Below are 19,078 nucleotides of genomic sequence, written 5' to 3' on the forward strand. Positions count from 1 at the left end.
GTAAGCCACAGGTCCCCGCTGTAACTATTCAACTCTGCCATTACTGCACAAAGGCAGCCCTGGCTAATATGCAAATGCTGCCGGTGGCCTTTGGCTTTCTCTCCCTATAAAACTTCACTTGCAAACACAGCAGTGGGTTGGAGTGGGCTGTAGTCTGCTGACCACCTGCTTAGCTAAAGGGCAGGTTGGTGTGAGTGGGCAAGGATCAAACCTTGCCAGAGACTCAGAATACCTGGGATGGCCCCTCACAGAGACGGAGACCAGCCCCCATTCTGCAGTCTCCAGCCCGAGAGATGCAGCTGCACCTTCTTCACTGTTCCCAAGAGCTGGGAACAGCGGTGTCTTCTCTGGCTCATTGAATTGGGCTCTGGGTCAGTTCCGGTGTTGGCAAACCCAGGATCAGCAGGAAGGAGACCCAAGTGCTCCGTCGGAGGTCAGAGGAGCAGACATTGAAATAAAGGCAGACCACCTTTTCTTTTTTATTTCGCTTAGACAAAATGCAAAGAGTGTCTCATCAAATTAAAAAATAAACAAAAAAGAAAACCAAATTGATTCCCCCCACCCCTTCACTGACGGCACTCATCCTAATTAACAACAAAAGATCAAATGGAGGACCCGGTTCCTAACGGGAAAGAAAGGTGTGCAAACGTGACTAAAGCTGTCCCCTGCCCCCAAATCAATGTTCCTTTTAAATTCACAAATAGGCTGATTTCCCCCCTCCCTATTTTCTTTCTTGACTCGTGTGTGACAGAACTTCCAGTCAGAAGGTTTTATTAGTCCCCATGCACTTTGTAGAAAATCAGTAAAAATGCAGTAGCCTGTGAAGATCATAAAACTGGACTTCTTTCCCAAAAAATCAGATGCCCAGGCAGGTGGAGCTCACACTCAGACAGAAAAAAAGCAGGAGAGTCTTTGCACTGTCTGTGGTTTCAGTATTTTCTTTTTTTTTTAATATATTTTGGCAATTTTCTTTAATTATAAATATTGGAATTCCGTAAAAAAAAGGTAGCTTTGATTGGATTGTTTAAATTGTATTTACAACCGCTGTCCAGCCGCGCCATTTGTTATACCAGGGTGTAAGATTTGGCGTAGGGATTGTTTCCTTTCAAATGGCCCCGAGAGTCCAGCAGAGATTCCTGGGAGCTGCTCATCTTGGCGGCCTGTCCCAGCTCTGCCCCTTCTCGCTGAGGTAACGTGGCCACGGCCCCCTGCTGCCACGACTGTCCTTCTCGCGTGGAGGCGGCGGCGGTGGCGGCGGAGGCCTCCATGGGGATGGGCTCCAGGACCGTGGGGCGCTTCAGGGTCCTGCTTTTCTGAGGTTCCAAGCACGCTTGTCCTAAACTCAGGTCCCTGCTGGTGCCTGGCGCACCTCGGTTTAACAAGAAGTCCATTCTAAGGTATGGAGGCAAGTGTATGAGGTCACCTGGAAAGAAACACAGAGAGTTAGTCGGCTTCCCGGTTGGCGAACGCGCGCGGTGCCCAGTCAGGCTGGAGGGGAAATGCCCTGTGTGGGGGATTCTCAGACACCCCCTGCAGCTCCCCACAAAGGCAGTGGATGATCTCACACTTGTCTGCGGGGCCCTGAAGAGCTGGCTTCTCCGTGTGACTTTGGTTCTTCAATGTCACACCTGAGCCACAGAAATGGAGACAAGATCCAAACACCACAACCAGAAGGAAAACATACGCCCAAGAAATCAGGTCTGCTGGGCACAAAGGGTGACAGACAGAAGCCCCTGGGACGCGAGGTGCCGGGAGGGCCCAGGGCTGGAGGAGGGAGGAGGGGTGGGCAGCGGGCTCCTGTCTGGGAAGTTCTGAGGAACCCTGTGACCCCAGTCGGCTCCCTGGGTACGGCTTTCCTCCTTGGCTCAGGGTGGAGACAGCCCAGCACAGGCCTCCCTCATGGGTCTTGCCACCCTGCTAGGGCGCCCCCTGTGTCCTCCGTCTCTGTGCTGCCTGCACAGCGAGGGCAACTGAGCAGAGCATCCGTCTTTCCACTGCCTTGGCAAGGTCGCTTGCTCTGGCCTCTGGGTGCCACGGAAACGCACCTCTGATCTCCTTTAGCAGCATCTGCTTTGGGAGGGAAGGCTGGCTGATGGGCAGCTCCAGCTGCACCTCTCCCCTGGGCTGTGCCAAGGCAGGGGCCAGCAAGGCGCGGTCACCGGCGAGCATTTCTGCTCAGTGCAGATTTCACTAACAGGCAGCTTCTGCTCAGGGATCCACAGCAGCCTGGCAGCAGTTCTCAGAGGTGCCCTCCCCCAGGTCCCTCCTGCCCACGTCCTTCTTCCCCACAGGTGTGCTCCCACAGGTGCCAGACCTGCAGCCTGGCCCCGGACGCTCCCTGCCTTCTGCATTCTTTACAAGAATTTCCCCAAACCAATCCCTGCACATCGATCTGTCTTGGCATCTGCTTCTTGGGAATCTGAACTGATGTGGTTTCCATGACTTTCCATTACTGACGCCAGCCTCTAAGGGCCACACGTGACGGTGTCCCCTCGGTCCCCATCCTGCGTATTGTGCCGTGACCACGTGCAGCCCCGTGGGCTCCCAGACCTCTCCGGGCACCTCTGACTGCCACTCCTCTCTCCTTCCTCTCCCCATTCCGTAAACACGGAGCTTCCCGGCAGCCTCTCCTCGGCTGTTTGCACCACCTCTGAGCAAATCTCCCCCTTCCCTTTTGCGCTCTCCCCTGAGCCCTGGGCTTGGCTTTCAGAAGCTTTGCTAGACATTTCCACATGAATGTCCATCCTGAAGTTTAAATGTCACAGTCTGCACACCCGGGTCAAGAAGGCCAGCCCTAGCCCCCCTTCACTCCAAGCGCTACTTTCTCCCGTGTGCCCAATCTTGTTTAGGCTGTCCCTTCCTCCCAGACACTAACGCATGAGCCCTCGCCAGCCTCCTGGACACCTTCTCTCCAGGGCATTTGTTTGCACAGTGTCTCCTGATTCCCTCTATCCCCCCGGCCCCTGGCTCAAGGCTTGAGCCGTCCCTCCCGGTCCCATTGCCCCTACAATGTACCAGGACTCAGGGCCCAGCCGTGGGATGCACTTTACAAGCAGCGCTCTGCAGCTCCAGCTAGACTAGGCCTGGCTCAGAGTCTCTGCTATCTTGGAACCAATGCCACATGTTCTCCAGCCCTGTACTTCTCGCACTTTTCATTTCAAGCTAGAAATGGACACGGGGTGTTTGTGCAGCACGTTGGGACGAATGCCAGGGCTCTCCTCGGCCACCTTGAGGCCTCCCGGAATCACCATCTTTGCACACCTGCAGCTCATGACATACTAGCTCTGGTGCCAGAGAATGGGCTGGGGGTCTGCAGTCTTGGAGCCAAGAGCCCAGGTAGGAGGGTGTGCAGGCCAGGGAGACGTGGAGATGGGCTGAGCTCAGGGGGCAGCCGTGGGAGAGAAGAGAGGATTGAAACTAGGAGACCAAAGGAGACAGACTCAGAATGGAAGACAAGTAGGGGTGGTGAAGCAGAGGGTGGGTCAGGTACGGCTCCCCCAGGGTTCAGGTTCAGGGAGGGTAGACGGTGGAACCATCCTGGTTTGGATATAGTTTCAATGTGTCGCCCAAAGGCTCATGCATTGGAAGGTTGGTCCTCAGTATGAGATATGAAGTGATGAGAGTTGAAGTGAGCTTTAAGAGATATGGTCTAGTGGGACAGCCATAGGCCCTTGGGGCCCTTGGAAAGGATGTGGACCTCAATCACTGTCTGGCTTCCTGTTTTGAGAGGTGGTCTCTTTTTCCCATACACAGTCTCATTCCCACCATTGCCATGGACCATCACAAGAGTTGGTGCTATGCTTTTTGGACTTTCATCCTTGAATACTGAAAGCTAAATTAATCTCTTTTCTTTATAAATTAGTTTGTATCAGGTATTTTTGTTACAGTAACAAAAGCAGACTAATACAAACTGTTGGCTGTGAATGGATGTACAGGAGAAATACATGTTTGGTGGCAAAAGATAACATGTTGAATTCGATATGGTTGGGAACATCCTAGAAAAGACGTCCAGTAGGCATATTTATCTTAATATATGCCTAGCACAACTTGTTCTTTTCCGAATCTAAAATAACTAAAAATGCCTGTCTCTTGCTTCAAAATATCCCCTGCTTTCTGCATTTTCCTATTAGCTCACAGTCATCCATAGAGATTTCCTATCCAGTATTTTTGGGCTCTCGGGCTCTGAAAGGTGAGGGGTCAGGTGATTGCAAGACCAGGTGAGCCATGTGAGGCTGCCATGGCTAGCTGACATACCGACAAGGCTCTGGGAGGACCAGTGTTCAGATAGGGTTCAACCCAGAGCCCCAGAGCTGCCCTCAAGTTAACCACTGAAAGAGAATGACCAGGGAAACAGAAGAGGAGGCCCAGAATAAATAAATCCAAGACAGGTGCTGGAAATGAAGTGCACCTGATTTAAAAGAACATACAAATTCTCAAAATGCTATTACTCTTCTTAGGATTTTGTCCCCAGAACAAGAGGAAGGATGACCTTATTCTTAGGAAATTCACCACATGACTTCCATGTCTTTGAATTACACTGGCATGCCTTGGTATTGTGATTAAAGAATCATTGCATTTTGTCATTGGCTTTCTCAGGATGTCCTCACCCTACTAAGCAATGAGTAATCATATGATTCCATCAAGATCTGCAGCCTGTCATTCACTAAAATGGCCCCAGCAACACTTTGGAATTGGCTCACGGAAACCAAACACACTAATTCAATGTTAGCTTCATATGGTGAACTGGACCCAAGGAAGCCCCAGAAAAAATACCTTGACAATAAATTGGCCATTACACTCCTGCAGAAAGAAAAGACATAATCTGGCATTTCTGAGAAAAGGGTTTTGGTTACTTGCTGCATCTGTAGGCCTAGCAATAGTAGACTCTAATGTTGAAGGTACAGGTGTATCACACATGTGGATTAGCTTTGCTCCTGAAAAAAAAATGCAAGTATTTAATTTTTCAAAAAGAAACCTTATGGCATTGAAAATTTCACATATCTTCATGTATGAAAATGGATCTATTTCTCAATCTTCTCTGAGAGGGGTTAATTATTTGCAAACAAATATCACAAAATCATTGCCACAGCTGTCACTGAGAAATAAGCTGGAGAATTATTTTGCAATGTGAAGAACATTTTTCTTGTGAATCAACACCCTCTCATTGATCAATTTCACAATTTGTGGATTTTATGTACATACTTTAAAAAAAGTGATTATCAGTCTATTCCTAAGAGTCTGATAAGCAAATTATATTAGCTTGGTTATTTATTTATTTATATGGCTACTGTTAGCTTTATCATATTCAAATATTTGAGAACATGTGGAAGGCATTTACCTCCAGGGTTATTTAAAAATGTAGGTTAAGAATACCTCATGGTATTTCTGAGACCCTACTCAATCTTGCACATTGGATGTATTTGAAATGTTATAACCAATCTGGGGACCAGTCTCTATCCTAGCAGTTCTCCGTTAAATGCTCCAAATGTATTAAAGTGCTACAAAGCCTTGGCATCTTGGTCCCGGCAGGATTACAGGACGCGCAGGTGTTAGATTGGACAGAACAAACAAGTTCGAAATAAAAGACAAAGCCCATGGCATCTGCCCCCACCCCCGCCTCCCCTCCCCACCCCCTGCGTCTGCAGGTGTGCCCACTTCAGATGGAGTGATCTAGAGGGTTCTGATAGCTGGAAAGACTGGGGAGAAATGCAAATCCTTCAAATGGGAAGGGCTCAGCCTCAGGTCTTTATGTACTAGAGCTGAGTTGCCATGTCTCTGATGGCCACTCTGCCACCTGTCTCCATGTCCAATACTGACCACGTGTCCAGTTCTGCAGGTGGAGCTTCATGAGGCTGCATGGTACTCTCAGGCAACATTTTTGGACAATATGCATTTCCTGATTAGTGCTCAAATAGCCCTTTCGACTGTGTGAAAGCTGCAAATGAACTCTCTCCATAATTCATGAACTCTCAGGGGAGAAATCACCAGAGCAGTCAGTGGTGGGCTTTGTTTATTATGGATGCTTTACGTCCATTAAAATCCCAACCCAGTCCAAGTACCACTTGGTAAACTGGAATTTCTAGTCGTCTGGCCATTTTCTGTTTTTCAGATGCCTCACAGTTACCAAGGCAACTCATGCAGCTATTGCTCCAGAAGGAGAGTGAAGTGGGGGACTCTGAGGACCACTGGGACATCGGTAGACCACTTGTCCTGCCCTGCCCTGCCCTGCTGTCTGCCTGCCTGTTCCAACATGGACTCCAGCTGTGACATTGCAGGTAGAGGGTGGGAGGACATTGCCTGCATTTGTCTGATGCTGTGGATCTGCACTTGGCTTCCTCGTTCCCGAGACGGGAGTCACAGAATCTACCATGGAGAGCTATGGCCAGGACGCATTAGGAAACTCGTGGAAGCTTCACCAAGGAATGAGGGCCTGAATCTGGGCTAGAAGTCAGCCAGGGTGAGCAGGAGCTCTTCTCTGAATCTTCGTGTTTGTCTACAGAGGGTCGATTAGTGGTCCCCAAAGAGATATACCCAGTGACCCTCCCTCGGCATCTCTGAGTGTGACCTCATCTGGAGAAAGGGTCTTTGCAGGGGTCATGACAGTTAAGGATCACGAGACGAGGATCAGGGTGGGCTCTAAGCCCAGCAGCATGTGTCCTTAGAAGTGAAGGGCAGAGGGCGGGGTGAGACAGAGACACAGAGCAGAAGGCCAACTGGAAACGGAGCAGAGCCCGGAGGGAGGCGGCCACAGGCCAAGGACACCTGGAGCTGCCAGAGGCTGAAAGAGGCAGGGAAGGGGCTCTTCCCACACACAGCCCTGCCGATACCTTGACTTTGAGCTTCTCGTCTCCAGAACTGTGAGAGAGTAATGTGAGTTGCTCTAAGCCACCTGGTTCATGGTGATTTGCCACTGCAACCCCAGGAAACTCATTCCAAAGTCCTTTCTTCTTGGATATGATGGGCTTGGGACCTTCTCCCAGGGAGCCATGCTGAATTCTTCTTGTCCATCAACCAAGGAAAAAGGAGGGAGTTCCTAAGGTGGCCGCTTTTGAATGCTGGTGTGCCGCAGTCTGGCTGGGCACAATCAGGAGCCACTTGTCAAAAGAAACTAACTTTATTTTTAGAACCACACACACCAAACAAAACAGCCTCTCAGGAAAAACCCTCAGAGCCTCAACTGCCACCACCGGCTTTCCACAAGCCTCTCTCTCCCACACAAGCTTCTCTCCACCTCCCACAATCCTCCTGCTCTTGAGGCCGATTGGCTGGGTCACGTGGGTGGAGCCAAAAAAGTCCCCCAATGAGCAGCTCCGTGGTCTGAAAGGGCAGGGAAACAGTCCAATGAGCATCACCGCAGAGGAGCCAATCAGCTAGATGTTGCTGGGGCCGAGGAGCCAATCAGCTAGATGTTGCTGGGGCCGCTGTGAGCCAATCATCAGCCGGCAGCTGGAAGTTTGCTGGCAGCTGGAAGTTTGCTGGGGCCCCTTTGGCTGTGGCTCTCAACACTAAGGACCCACAGAGCCATGACCCTGGACATGGCTAATGGTGCCCCACTCTGCTCAGCTCCAACAAGTCCCCATGTGCAAAGCTGGCACTTCCCTGTCACTCCTCCTTCCTAGTGGCCCTCCAAGGCCAAGCCTGAATCACCCCCTCGCCCTGCTCCCTGCAGAAGCAGACACCTGTCCAGCTGACCCCAAAGGCACCTAGGGCTAGCTGGACCTGGACTCCAGCTCCCCAAAGTCGCCCCAGGAGGGAGCAGACTCCTCTTAAGGCACAGGGAGCAACGTGACCCATGCTGATCAGCCAGGACCTCCTGAGGCCCCCACATTCTTGAGGACAGTAGTGGCCCAGGACCCTTTCTGCTCTGAAATCCACAGTCACAGTGTGGGGTCACCATGCCATGGTCCCGCCTCTGTCAGGCACCCAGGCCTTGCACCCTACATGTCAGACCCGTCACTGCACAGACATTCAAGGAGCCGCAGCCCAGCTCCGGGCCCCGCACAGCTGCAGGGGGTCTCAGGGTCTCCCGCAGGGTTTGGGGGGAATTGCACACTCCGTCTGTCACCTCACCTCCTCCATGTGGCTCCCTTCCGGGCTTTCTCCATGTCCTTCCCCTCCCTCCCTCCCTCCCTCTCTCTCTCTCGTTTGCTTTCTCTGGACTCTGGGACACTGGCCCTCTGGCGGAAGGACCCAGATCTGGGTCACTTCATGTCCCTTTGCCCTGCTTGCCTAATTGCTCACCCTTCTAGCCCCTTCCCAGTTAGCTGGACTCCATCAGTGTCTCCTTCCCAAGCCTAACCTGGACAAAGGCAGGGGGACAGAGGCTGACCAGTCCCCTCTAGGCCTGCGGGACTTGATCCACTACAGACTTGGGAGATTTGGAATTCACATTTGCACGCCATAAGCCCCTCCACGCTCTGTGCCCCTGTGCCCCTTGTCATAAGGCAAGGGAGGGCAGGGCTGATGGGGAGAGTAAGCTGAGCGTGGGCTCTGAGATGGGCAGGCTCGGGGGAGGAGGGTGGAAGAGGCAGGAGACAGACAGAGGCATGGGGAGAGGGAGGAGGAGGAGAGAGAAGAGAGAAGGAGCCAGAGAGCCGGAAACACAGACAGACAGAGGCAGAGGAAGGTGACATGGAGACACAGCCCAGGGAGAGAGGGAAGTGGGAGATCAAGCGTCACACATAGGGAAAGGCAGATGGAAGAGAGAAACCCGCTAACTGAATCACAGTGGCAAAGGGTGGAGAGGAAGAGGGGCAGGTGACTGGGACGAGAAGAAGCGCACTGCTCTGATGAGAATCCCTGTGCGGAGCTTCCGAGACACGCATACCCGTGGTGACAGCCCAGCCCTCGCTGGGCCCCATCTCTCTCTCCTATTTTCCTCATTGTCCTTGCTGCAGATCGCCAGCTGCACCCATCACTGCCTGCCGGAGGCACCCCAGGCAGCGGCGAGGCCTCACACCTCCAGGGATGAGGAGGATTTAGCCATTATCGCAATGCTATGCCTATTATTTGATATAATGCTACATTTCTCATCCTCTGCCACTGTCCTCTGGGGACCTACAGTGCCACTAATGTCTCTGAAAGTTTAGATTAAATAAGTCAACATTGATTTTTCCCTTTATCCCTAACCACTTTGCACGCCAATGTCATTATCACCTTCGCGCCTCCGGTCCTGGAACAGACTCCTCATCCATCAGCAGGTCCCTGCCCGGAGATTGCCACCCTCCATGAAGGGAGGGGTCTAGCCACGGGTGGCCGGATGGTGTGAAAACTGCTGTAGGGAAATCCTGCCTCCCTTTAGCTGACAGCAAAGTTTCCTGAACTTTCTTAATGTATTCAGACTCACACACAAGGTCTAAGTTTATTTCAGCTTCAGAGGAAAGATGGCAAAAATCGATACCGAAACAGAACAAGAATGAATCGATTCAGAAAACCTACAATGGATGGGAGTGCCTTCCACCAGTCTGTTCTCCATCGGTGATTCCTGCCATTTGCCACACGCCACACTAATAGAAAGCATCTGAAGACTATAGCACTGATTATCCACCAGTGGTGACCCCCACCCCCACCCCGGGACATGTGGCAATGTCTAAGATACTTTTGATCATCACCATGTGGAGGGGGAGGAGCGTGCTACTGGCATCCATTGGTCAGAGGTCAGGGATGCTGCTCAACATCATCCATGCATAGGACTCCCCACTACAGAGAGCTACCTTGTCTCAACTCTTCATGGTGCTGCTGGTGAGAAAACCCAGTTTAGAGGACTAAAGTTCCTAATTCCAAGTGAATCCCTATTTCACTTTGCTTTTGATGAGAATCACCGAATTCAACCAGTATGAGGAATTGTGCTCTTCAGAGTTCTGACCTCCGCTCTCCCTGGACGAATGTAAGATGCCCAGGGGCTTCCTCCCATGGTGCCTGGTGAGCTAGGGTCCCAGCGCTATTTGGAAGCAGAGCCCAGGGGAAAGGCACAGGTTTGGAGCTTTGTGCAGAAATCCTGCCTCTGATTCCAAATAGCGCTGGGACCCTTTGAGTTCCAGAGCTCCTTAGTCTAATCCAGAGCAGAGCACCATTTCTCAGGATACCTTTAAGCCTAAAAGAGTCTTTCTTATGCTCTGAGCCATCTCACCTAAGAAAACGGGTTGAGTAATCTGCTTTAGGAATTCCAGGGAAAGTGTGGAACAAATGAGGGCATTCCTGGGGCTCCACATTCCAGGGCACACTGCATTAGCCTCTCCTCCCCCTGTGCAAAGCTTCATTGGTCAGAAATTGTGGAAACATGCAAGTGCGTTTCCAAATTCATGTGGAACGAAAGCGTAGCAGTCCTCAGGGGCTCAAATTGCCTCAGGGGACAAAAAAAAGAATCTTTCATCAATTTCTAACAAGGTTTGATGTCTGTCTTGCATGAAGCTGGGTGTAGATGTTAAAGCAGGAAGCAAAAGATGCCCACCCTGAGTTCTAGCAATTTCAATAAAAACCAGAGCTCAGACTGCAAGGACAGGGGTGCACCAAGGAGCTCATACCCCAGGGGAGCATGGGATCCACCCATCCCAGCAGCAGATGGGACCTCACGCTTTGTTAGTTGAATATTAATGCTGCAGTACGGTAATGAAAACTTGTAAACGAATCTCTCTCAGTAAACGAATCTCTACTCCCAAACGGCAACCAGGAAAAACCCTGAATAAATCATGTGAGCCTGATACCAGAGGTCCCTGTGCATGTGCCGTTACCGTCCCTGCTGTATGTAAGCTTCATGCATTTTTAAGAGCTTGTTGATATGGTGTTCTTCCGACTTGCTGGTGAAATTTAAAAACTGCACTGAGGGATGAAGTAGACTGCAGCTTGTGAGTCTTCTGAGATCATGTGGTTGGGTCTGAATTGGAAAAGCTTCCCTTGCCCTGAAGCAGGCTCTGAACTCATTAGCGGGGATTTTGGAGCACATGCTTGGGAAGGACCCGGGAGGTCCACAGTCAGGTCCAGCTCCACTTAAGACCTTTGGAGAACCACTTTAGACACACTGATGACTACCTGAAGTGGAACCTGGCTGGGGGCTGGCATGTGCGTTGCCAGGGAGCTGGAAGACCCTTCTCAACAGCCCACACCTCCAACCACCCCACAGGAGGGGCTGAGCGAGACTGGGGGTCGGCTTGGAGGGTGGGAGACGGGGGCCATGCTGGAAAGCAAGACGGGGCCAATCCCTCAGGGTCTCGTAGGTCTCTGCTCTGAGGGTAGCAGGAAGCTGTCAGAGGGTTTTCAAGAGGAGAGACTTGGCTCAATTACTTGAAAGAGTGCCTGGCTTTTCCCAGTTTGGGATGGAGGATGGATACGAACTTGGTACCCAAAGAATCCACACGGGACCTCATGGAATGATGGTGGTCCCTGCTGTCTTCATCCTACCTTAATACCTTTTAAGGATATCACTGGGCCTTCACGTTGCATTGGCTTATCATAGCACCTCACGGGCCACGTGCAGGGAGTGTGTGTGTGTGGGGGGGGGCACCTGTCTCCCATAACTCGCTTTTGTCCTCTTTCTTGGACTTTCTCAAGACTTCCCTGTCTTGAGCCTCCAGGACTCTTATTTCTGCTGTCTGCTAGGGCATCTTACTCTGACAAATGAATAAAACTGGGAAATGTTAATTTAATATGTTAACTCTTTAATTTCATAGGATAATACTCAGCATCTTTTTATAGTGAAAAAAATATTCGGTGGATATGAATGACACATTTGCCGATGGAGAAGGACCTTCTGGAACGTGGAGAGTTTTGGTCCCTGTGGTGGGGCTTGTTGCTTGCCGTGTGTAGCGCTAGGCTCTGGAGGGTTCTTGGTGGTCACCTGGCGTGGCACAGGTGGCTCTCCCACTTCTACATCGCCGGCCTGTCAGGGTGCAGGCCTCTCCTTTGCTTTCATGGCTGAAGGGACTCATACACTCTATTATTTTCCAACAATTGGAACAGAACCCAATGGACCTGCTGGAGAAACAATGAGGCGTCTCAGGGCCCAGAGGGGACAAAAGGCTGTCAGCAGAGGAACAGGAGGGCCTGCCAGCAGCCTGGGCGGCCACGGTGGTGGTACAGATGGCCAGAGCACTCACAGGGTTAGTGGCCCTGGGACAGGAGGCATCTCCTGAGACCACGGCAGGCGGGGATTGGGGAGGTGACTGCAAAGGCCTAGGGACGTAGGTGCTAAGGTTTTATTTCAAGCAAATGGGCTTCAAGTTCAAAGGTGTGGGAGCACTCAGAACACGTCTTGTTGTCACTATGTGTCCAAGGGACGTCCACTGAGAGCAGACCCGAGTCACAGGAGAGCCTCCAGGAGCTGACCTGTAGAAGCTCATCGGACGGTTCTGTTTCTGGGAGGAGCAGGTCATCTCACTCTGTGAGTCCCTGAAATGCTCGGGTCTGGGCAGAGTGGCCCGAGGAGGCCTAGTCCCTGGCTCCTCGCCCTTCTAACCTGAAAGTCTGTGGAGCATTTGCAAGTCGGCCAGGGTTTGGCCATTTAGAGGGAGCTCCTGCCCCACGCTGTGAACGCCAAGCCCCTCCCCACCCTGCCTGCATCTTCACCCTTCCCTCCTTGAACTGCTGCCCCGGGTTTCTGCTCATCGTCTCCAAGAGGCTGTCCCCGAACCTCTTTTCCCAAACACCCCCTGTCAAATTACTCCTCCCCAGAGCTATTTCTCTTCCCTGCACTTACCATGTTCCCAAATTATGTCCTGGGCCTGTGTGACCATCTGCCCTCCTGGGAAGGCAAGCTCCTTCAAGGCAGGGTCTCTGCAGGTCTATTCACTGCCATGTCCTCAACTCCCCAAACAGGGCCAGTTCCTCAGGGGACATTCAGTAAAAGTGTGCCAAAGAAAGAAAGGGAAGTGGCCAGGAGGGATGAAGCAGGGCTCCCTGGGGAAGGGCGGAGTCAGAGACCTGCAGTGTGTATGCGTGCACGAGTCACGCACATGGGCAGGTACACACGTATGTGCCCACACACGTGTCCTACTGTGTGTTTGATGACCCTGTATGCATCCATGCATGTGCTTAATTGTGCATGCACACGTGTGTGCACACCAGACACCTGCACCTGGAAGGAGATCCTTTCCATGGTTCTCAAGAAACATTCATGATAGAAATTTCAAGAATTTCAGTGATGTACAAAGAAGAGGAGGAGGATGCAAGACCTGAGATCAGATCCAGCCGGCCTGCCTGAAGGAGAGAGACATGGTTGCTTGAGAGGAATGGAGGGCTGTGTTTGGTGGGAGAAGCAATCAGTCTGATTATCTGCCCAGAATGGAGCTCAAAGTGGTGAGAGGAGAGTGTGGGGCAAAGGGTTACTTGGTAGTCAAGATTTCTGGAGGCTAATTTTTATTCAAGAGCCAACCTGCGAGCCACGTAGATGTCAGAGAGGGAGAATAGCATTATTTAAACAATGGCTGAGGACAAGACAGCCAACCCAGGTAAGAACAGTGCCGAGGGGAACAGGGGTGGGCTCTCCCTGCAGGTGGGGCAGGCCTCTGCACGTCCTGGCGCCCCCTCACGCCTCGCCCTGGTTGGCCAAACACACTACTCAGTACAGAGTGATGTATGGGATGAAGCATCCTAAAATGAAAATCCAAGAGCTGCTTCAAATAGCTGCTTTTTCAGTGGATTAACAAGGTGGTGGCTGGCCGTGGCCATTTCCAGCTGGAAAACCTCGAATGGCCGCAGAGGCCCACAGAGTAGAAGTGCCAACGCCGACGGGGGCCAAGCTGCATCGGGCTGCAGATTTGAAGCTTTAAATTGATTTAAGGAGCTTTGTGCAAGGGCCTCTTTGATTGCACAGGATAAACATCATGAATAAAGAAGCAGCAGTGATCCAAGAACCGGAGAAACTGGCTCAAAACGCTCCCGAAACCAAGAACAGGCAGCAGAATCGAAGCCCTGGAAGCCACCTGCCCCAGGGGACGGAAAGCTAGTAACTTTCCAGCAATTTCTCAGAGAATCAAGAATAAGAAATATTTGTGTTTTGTTCATTCTTAGTTTTACTTTTAGAACATTATTACTTATAATTACACTCAGTATTTTTTTTACTTAAAATCTAAAAATTTTAAAAATTCAAAATTCAGGTTTTATTAAAAGTCTCAAGCTCGATCCCGGTGGCTGCCTTGTGTGGCCTCTGCGTATCATGGGGGAGCAGCCCTTGGTCTGTGGAAGAGCTTTCCTTTTAATCTGTTAAGGGAAAGTCTACAAGGTAAATCACTCTGTTTAAAAGGATGCAGGAAGATGGCGTCGACTTAACTGTCCTCTTGTGTTTGACTAATAATTTATAGCAGTGGCGATATTTTAACAGTTGGTCAGCGTTGCCAGACACGGTGCCAGGGGTGCGCATCCAGGGCTGCTCGGTCAGGTGAAGTGATTCTTGACTATTAACTGTGTGCCCACTGGGTATCTGGTAGACCCGGGGAGCAAAAGATGAAAAATCAGCTAAGATGTGCCTCCTGTTTCCTGGAGCAGATCTGGCCAGCTTTGTGCAATTTGATCACTATTCGTAGCAAACTGAAAAGTTTGGGATCAAAACTATTGGTACTGAAGGCAGAAGAAGGAAAAGGAGGGAAATGGGATGGTCCAGAAGAGGAAGGGCTAATGGTGAGGAGGTGTGCAGAGGTTGGAAGACTGAGCAGAAACAGAATGGCCAGCCCCTTCTAGAACCCAGAGGGGACGCAGGGAAAGAAGGGACGTGGCTTCAAAGCGCTGCTCCAGGAGCTGCTGATTTAGACCCGGCCTCAGGCCAGCATCACAATCCATCACCACCGGTGGGTTTTGTCTGAATTCAGCTTGACATGACTGCAGCCACCCTGGGTCGCAACAACCGCGACTGCCCCGAGTTATTCTGGTTGGTTTTCCCTAAGGAGTTGCCCAGAATGCTCTAGATGGACGAAACCAGCATGGCACAAGGAGCTTGGTACGCCCTGGAGCCAGGAAGGTGCCAGACCCTGGCCTAAGCTTGAGGTAAACAGTGACGCTGAGGTGTGGACCAACTCCCTTTTATCCTGATTGTGTCATAAGCCCCCATCTTTCCGCCTCAACTTGTAGGGATCCTTCGGGTCTTGCTGCTGCTCAGGACCACGCTGTCAGTGGGTCCCCGCGGGTCCGACTCTGCAGTCCCCAGTCTGCTCACCTCTTTTCTTTAGGGTCACAGATATGTTCCCTCCCACTGGGCCTGGGCTGCTCCAGAGCACGTTCCACGTCGAGTTCGGCTGCGATAGGAAGGAGCACCAGCAGGCCTTTCGGAGGGCAGACCATTGTTCTAAAGCTCATTAAACATTCAGGAATAATTCAGTCACCCGGGTTAGACAGAACCAAGCTTGTGGACATTGGAACTCACATTGATTGAAGGAATTATTCATACCTAAAGTTATACAATCATTTTCCTCTAAATAATAGATTAAGACCATAGTAACTCTGTTGTGATCTTTCAGCTGCTCTAATGGATCTAAGCAACAATGTCACGAACAAACTACAGACTTGGAAAAAATTATTGTCCAACAACCTGAACAACATGCCGTCAAAACAGAAACGTCCAACCTTTAATTATTTAAAGGCCTGCACAAGTAGGGCAGTCACTCAACCCAGAAGCTCATCCTGTGCCCTTGGTCACACTCAGAGGCAAAATGCAGCCGCATTCTCTTAGATGGATGCTAAAGTACTTAAAAGGGATACTCAGATGAGGTGGTGCTTGCAGGACTCTGATGGCCACTGAACAGAAATAAAAGTAGGAAGGGAGGGGAGGCCAGCAGCACAGGTGGAGTCCTGCAGGGTTCTCAAAAGACCTCAATGAGACAACAGCAGGCACCTGCACCCACATCACTGGCATCTTCTCTGCTACCTGCCTCACCTGCACTAAGACACCACATCCTGCGTGAGAGCTCGATGGATGCAGTGGCCATCCACGAAGACTGAAGAGTGCCCAGAGGCTCATGTTCACCTCCCCTGCCCTTCTCACTCTCAGGTTGAAGAGGTACAAAAAGCCATAGCATTGATCCCTAGCTGTTCTGCATTTGCCTTGCAAATAAATGCCATCGGCAAAAAAAAATTCGAAGTAACAGCACCCACAAATAACGGCGTGTCCTCTCCCCTGTGAAGGTAGACAGAATGAAAATAAATGAAGCCATAATTCTTTATTGTATGCTGGTAGGAATCTTGAGTCTGTTTGGAAGATTATTTGCTGGATAGACAATTCGTATTTTATATATTTTTATGCATTTATAAGGCTCATTTCTGCTGGGCCTTATGCCATAAAACCCAAGGGAACAGCAATGATTCAAGACTCGAGATAAAGATTTGAAATAGAACCAGTACAGTGGTTCAGAAAATGGACAAAATGAGAAGTAAAACGGGATTTGTCAAGATTGGATAGCGTGTGAAGGATGGTCTCCAGGCAACTGTTTCAGGTTGAAAAAGAAAAAAAAGTAACTTTTCAGATGAGACTAAAATGGCCACTGTGAATTGATGAAGTATGAGGGTCTGCCTCAATGGTGGCACACACACTGGCTGGCAAGTTCTGGAGCCAAGACTTAACAGCTGTCAGTTTCCATGCAAAACCAAGATTGCTGACTTCTCCTAAAGCACAAGCCCATACTAAGTCCCTGTTACCACCTGAAACCCACTGGAAAGAGTTTGCTGGTCTTTCCTCTTTGGTCAGTCCATGAACTGTCCTTGACCTCACTACGCCTTGACCTGCCTGACCCCTTCACTCATTCACATCATCCACCAGCCACTGCTAGCCGTGGAGTCGGCAAGTCCCCTCACAAACCCCAGCTGCTCACACGGGGTCAAGTTGAAGATCAGATACCTGCTCACCTACATCGGCCAGCTCCGGTCATCTTGAGTAACTCGGGAAAGCCAAGCCCACACTGTTCCTGGTAAGATCGCTCTCCCTTCAATCGCCCTCTCCACGGCAGTCTTAAAATGCAGACCCCCACCCCAGTCCTTGAACCTTCCTCATCAAGCAGTGGGGGTCTCCTTCTCTTAGATCTGGACTCTGTGGGCTCTGTGACTTCTTGGATGGTGGGTGGAACATGGTGGAAGGGGTGCTGGACGACTGTGTGAAATAGTTTGAGTGTGCCCCTCAAGGACACACGTGTTGAGAGCACAGTCCTTAGTGTGGTAACAGGAGGAGGTGGTGGGATTTTAAGAGGTGGGACCTATGAGAGGTCACTGGGGGCACTGTCCTTGGAAGGATCAATGCCCATGGGCCTCTGAGTTAGTTCTCTGAACAGTGAGCTGTTCAAAGAGAGCCCTTTCCTGTGCCTGACTTCCCATTGCCTCATGTGATCGTTTCTCACATGTATTCCCACTGTTGTGATGCCCTTTGCCACGAGGTCCTCACCAGGGCTGAGTTGATGCCACAACCATGCTCTCCAACCTCCAGAATGTTGAGCTAAATAAATTTCTTTTCTTTACAAGAACTCAGCCTCAGGTATTTTGTTATAGCAAGGAAAACTGACTAATACAGTTTCCAGGCCAACCCTTGGAAATTGGCTACATCCACTGTCTATGTTTTGGAGTATGCGCTCTTTGCTCTGAGCTACAATGATAGGAGGAAACTCGAGCCACCTTGTGGAGAGACCCATTGGGGAAAATTTAGCTAGCATTAACTGGCTGGGTGAGTGAGCCCTTTTGGAAATAGGCCCCACAGGTATGATTGAGCCTCCCCAGCTTGCGGTATTCACTAGGCCCTGACCAAATTTGAGATTCAGGAACAAAATGAATGATTCTTGTTTTCAGCCAAGACGCTTTGGGATGATTCTTTATGCAGCAATCCATACACAGAACACTGCCCCCCTCAGTCTGAGCCCGCAAAAGCTTTCCTAGTGGCTGGGTGTGAACTAGGCAGGGAGCGCTCCTGCACTGTGGTCCCCCTGCCATCCTCACCTGGCCGATGTGCCTTCGGGACGGCCATGTTCATCACCCGTCCTCCATCCTGAGGTTTGGGGGGAGACGCAGTGAACCTGCAGATCCCCGATTCCGAAGGGGTGCTGGAGGTCAGACTGTCCGTGTACTCGTTTGTCCCTGCCGTCAACTGTTCGGAGGACGTGTCTGAGATGAAGCACTCGGTGATGGTGAACTTGGCGTGCCTCAGCTGCTCTTCCATCTTGGCGTGCTCGTAGGCCCTGGCCAGCTCTTCGTAGGTGGAGGAGGCACTTTCTGTGGAGACCATGCTGCTTCTTGCGCGATCTACACCCCAGGGAAGAGAAAAGGAGACGGTGACTCACCATGCTAAGTGTGAACCCTCGGGTGACGCTCCCTGGCTTCCGGCCATTCCTTCCAGATCCCAGGAGGATCTGGCAGGGGTCTTGGCTTTGTCAGAAGACCCCGCCTCTGCCGCTCTGAGGCCAGCTTCACGACCTCAGCATTCGGCCCAGGGAATCTTGGTTTCGATCGGATCCCGGCAGTCAGATGTCTCAGCCTTGGACGTTTTCCATAAATAAGTAACACGGCCCCTTAGAAAGCTCTGCTTTTATTGAAAACTCTCTGGAGCGTGGTGTCAGTGGGCTGCAGCATCCCGCTCCCTGCTCTGACTTGCAAATCGATCTGGTCCTTAGAGACTCATTAATTGGCATGGATGATTCCAGCTCTGCAGATCAGCCCCTCCGGCCTCAGCCTGGGAAGCGAGATGTGGGGATGCTTAGCAATGATGTGACTCTGCAAAGAAACTGGCCACCAAGCAGAAGCGTCCCTGATCCCTGGACCCATCCTTTGCTGTGGCACCTTCTGTGGGGACCAGGGAACACCTGGGACAAAACCCAGGGCTGACTTGCCTTTTAACTGGGCCATATCACCCCCATCAGAGAAGCCTCCGCATTTTAAACCTACTAAAAAGTTTTGAAGTTCACCTCTGTGGAACTCTGAGAACCTTCTAAGAGAAATAACAGACACAAAAATAAATTCGCACCGCGATGCCCCACCTCTGGAACTCTGTTTTTGAAGTGTATCATCAAGAACAAAAGAAAATGAGTATTAAAATTTCCTGCAGCTATTAGGTTCAGATATAATTTCTTTCCAGAATTTGAGGGGGGTGGGGTGGGCAGCACACTGCTATTCTTAGGCCCTG

At 50.9% G+C, this 19,078-nt stretch overlaps 1 protein-coding gene across 1 annotated transcript in view; it reads right to left on the reverse strand.

The window, feature by feature from the left end:
- Window positions 1-455: 455 nt before the first annotated feature.
- Window positions 456-19,078, reverse strand: part of Dscam (DS cell adhesion molecule) — a 668,205-nt gene continuing 649,582 nt past the window's right edge. The window contains exons 32-33 of the mRNA XM_058577314.1: window positions 17,899-18,201; window positions 456-1,423 (exon numbers count right to left, since the gene is read on the reverse strand). Coding sequence (XP_058433297.1) covers window positions 1,065-1,423; window positions 17,899-18,201 — 662 coding nt within the window. The 3' untranslated portion in view covers window positions 456-1,064. The remainder of the gene's footprint in view (window positions 1,424-17,898; window positions 18,202-19,078) is intronic.

Source organism: Marmota monax, unplaced genomic scaffold (assembly GCF_021218885.2).
Source record: "Marmota monax isolate L192 unplaced genomic scaffold, Marmota_monax_Labrador192_F-V1.1 WCK01_AAM20220418_F8-fsc00125, whole genome shotgun sequence".
In the NCBI taxonomy this organism is placed as follows: domain Eukaryota; kingdom Metazoa; phylum Chordata; class Mammalia; order Rodentia; family Sciuridae; genus Marmota; species Marmota monax.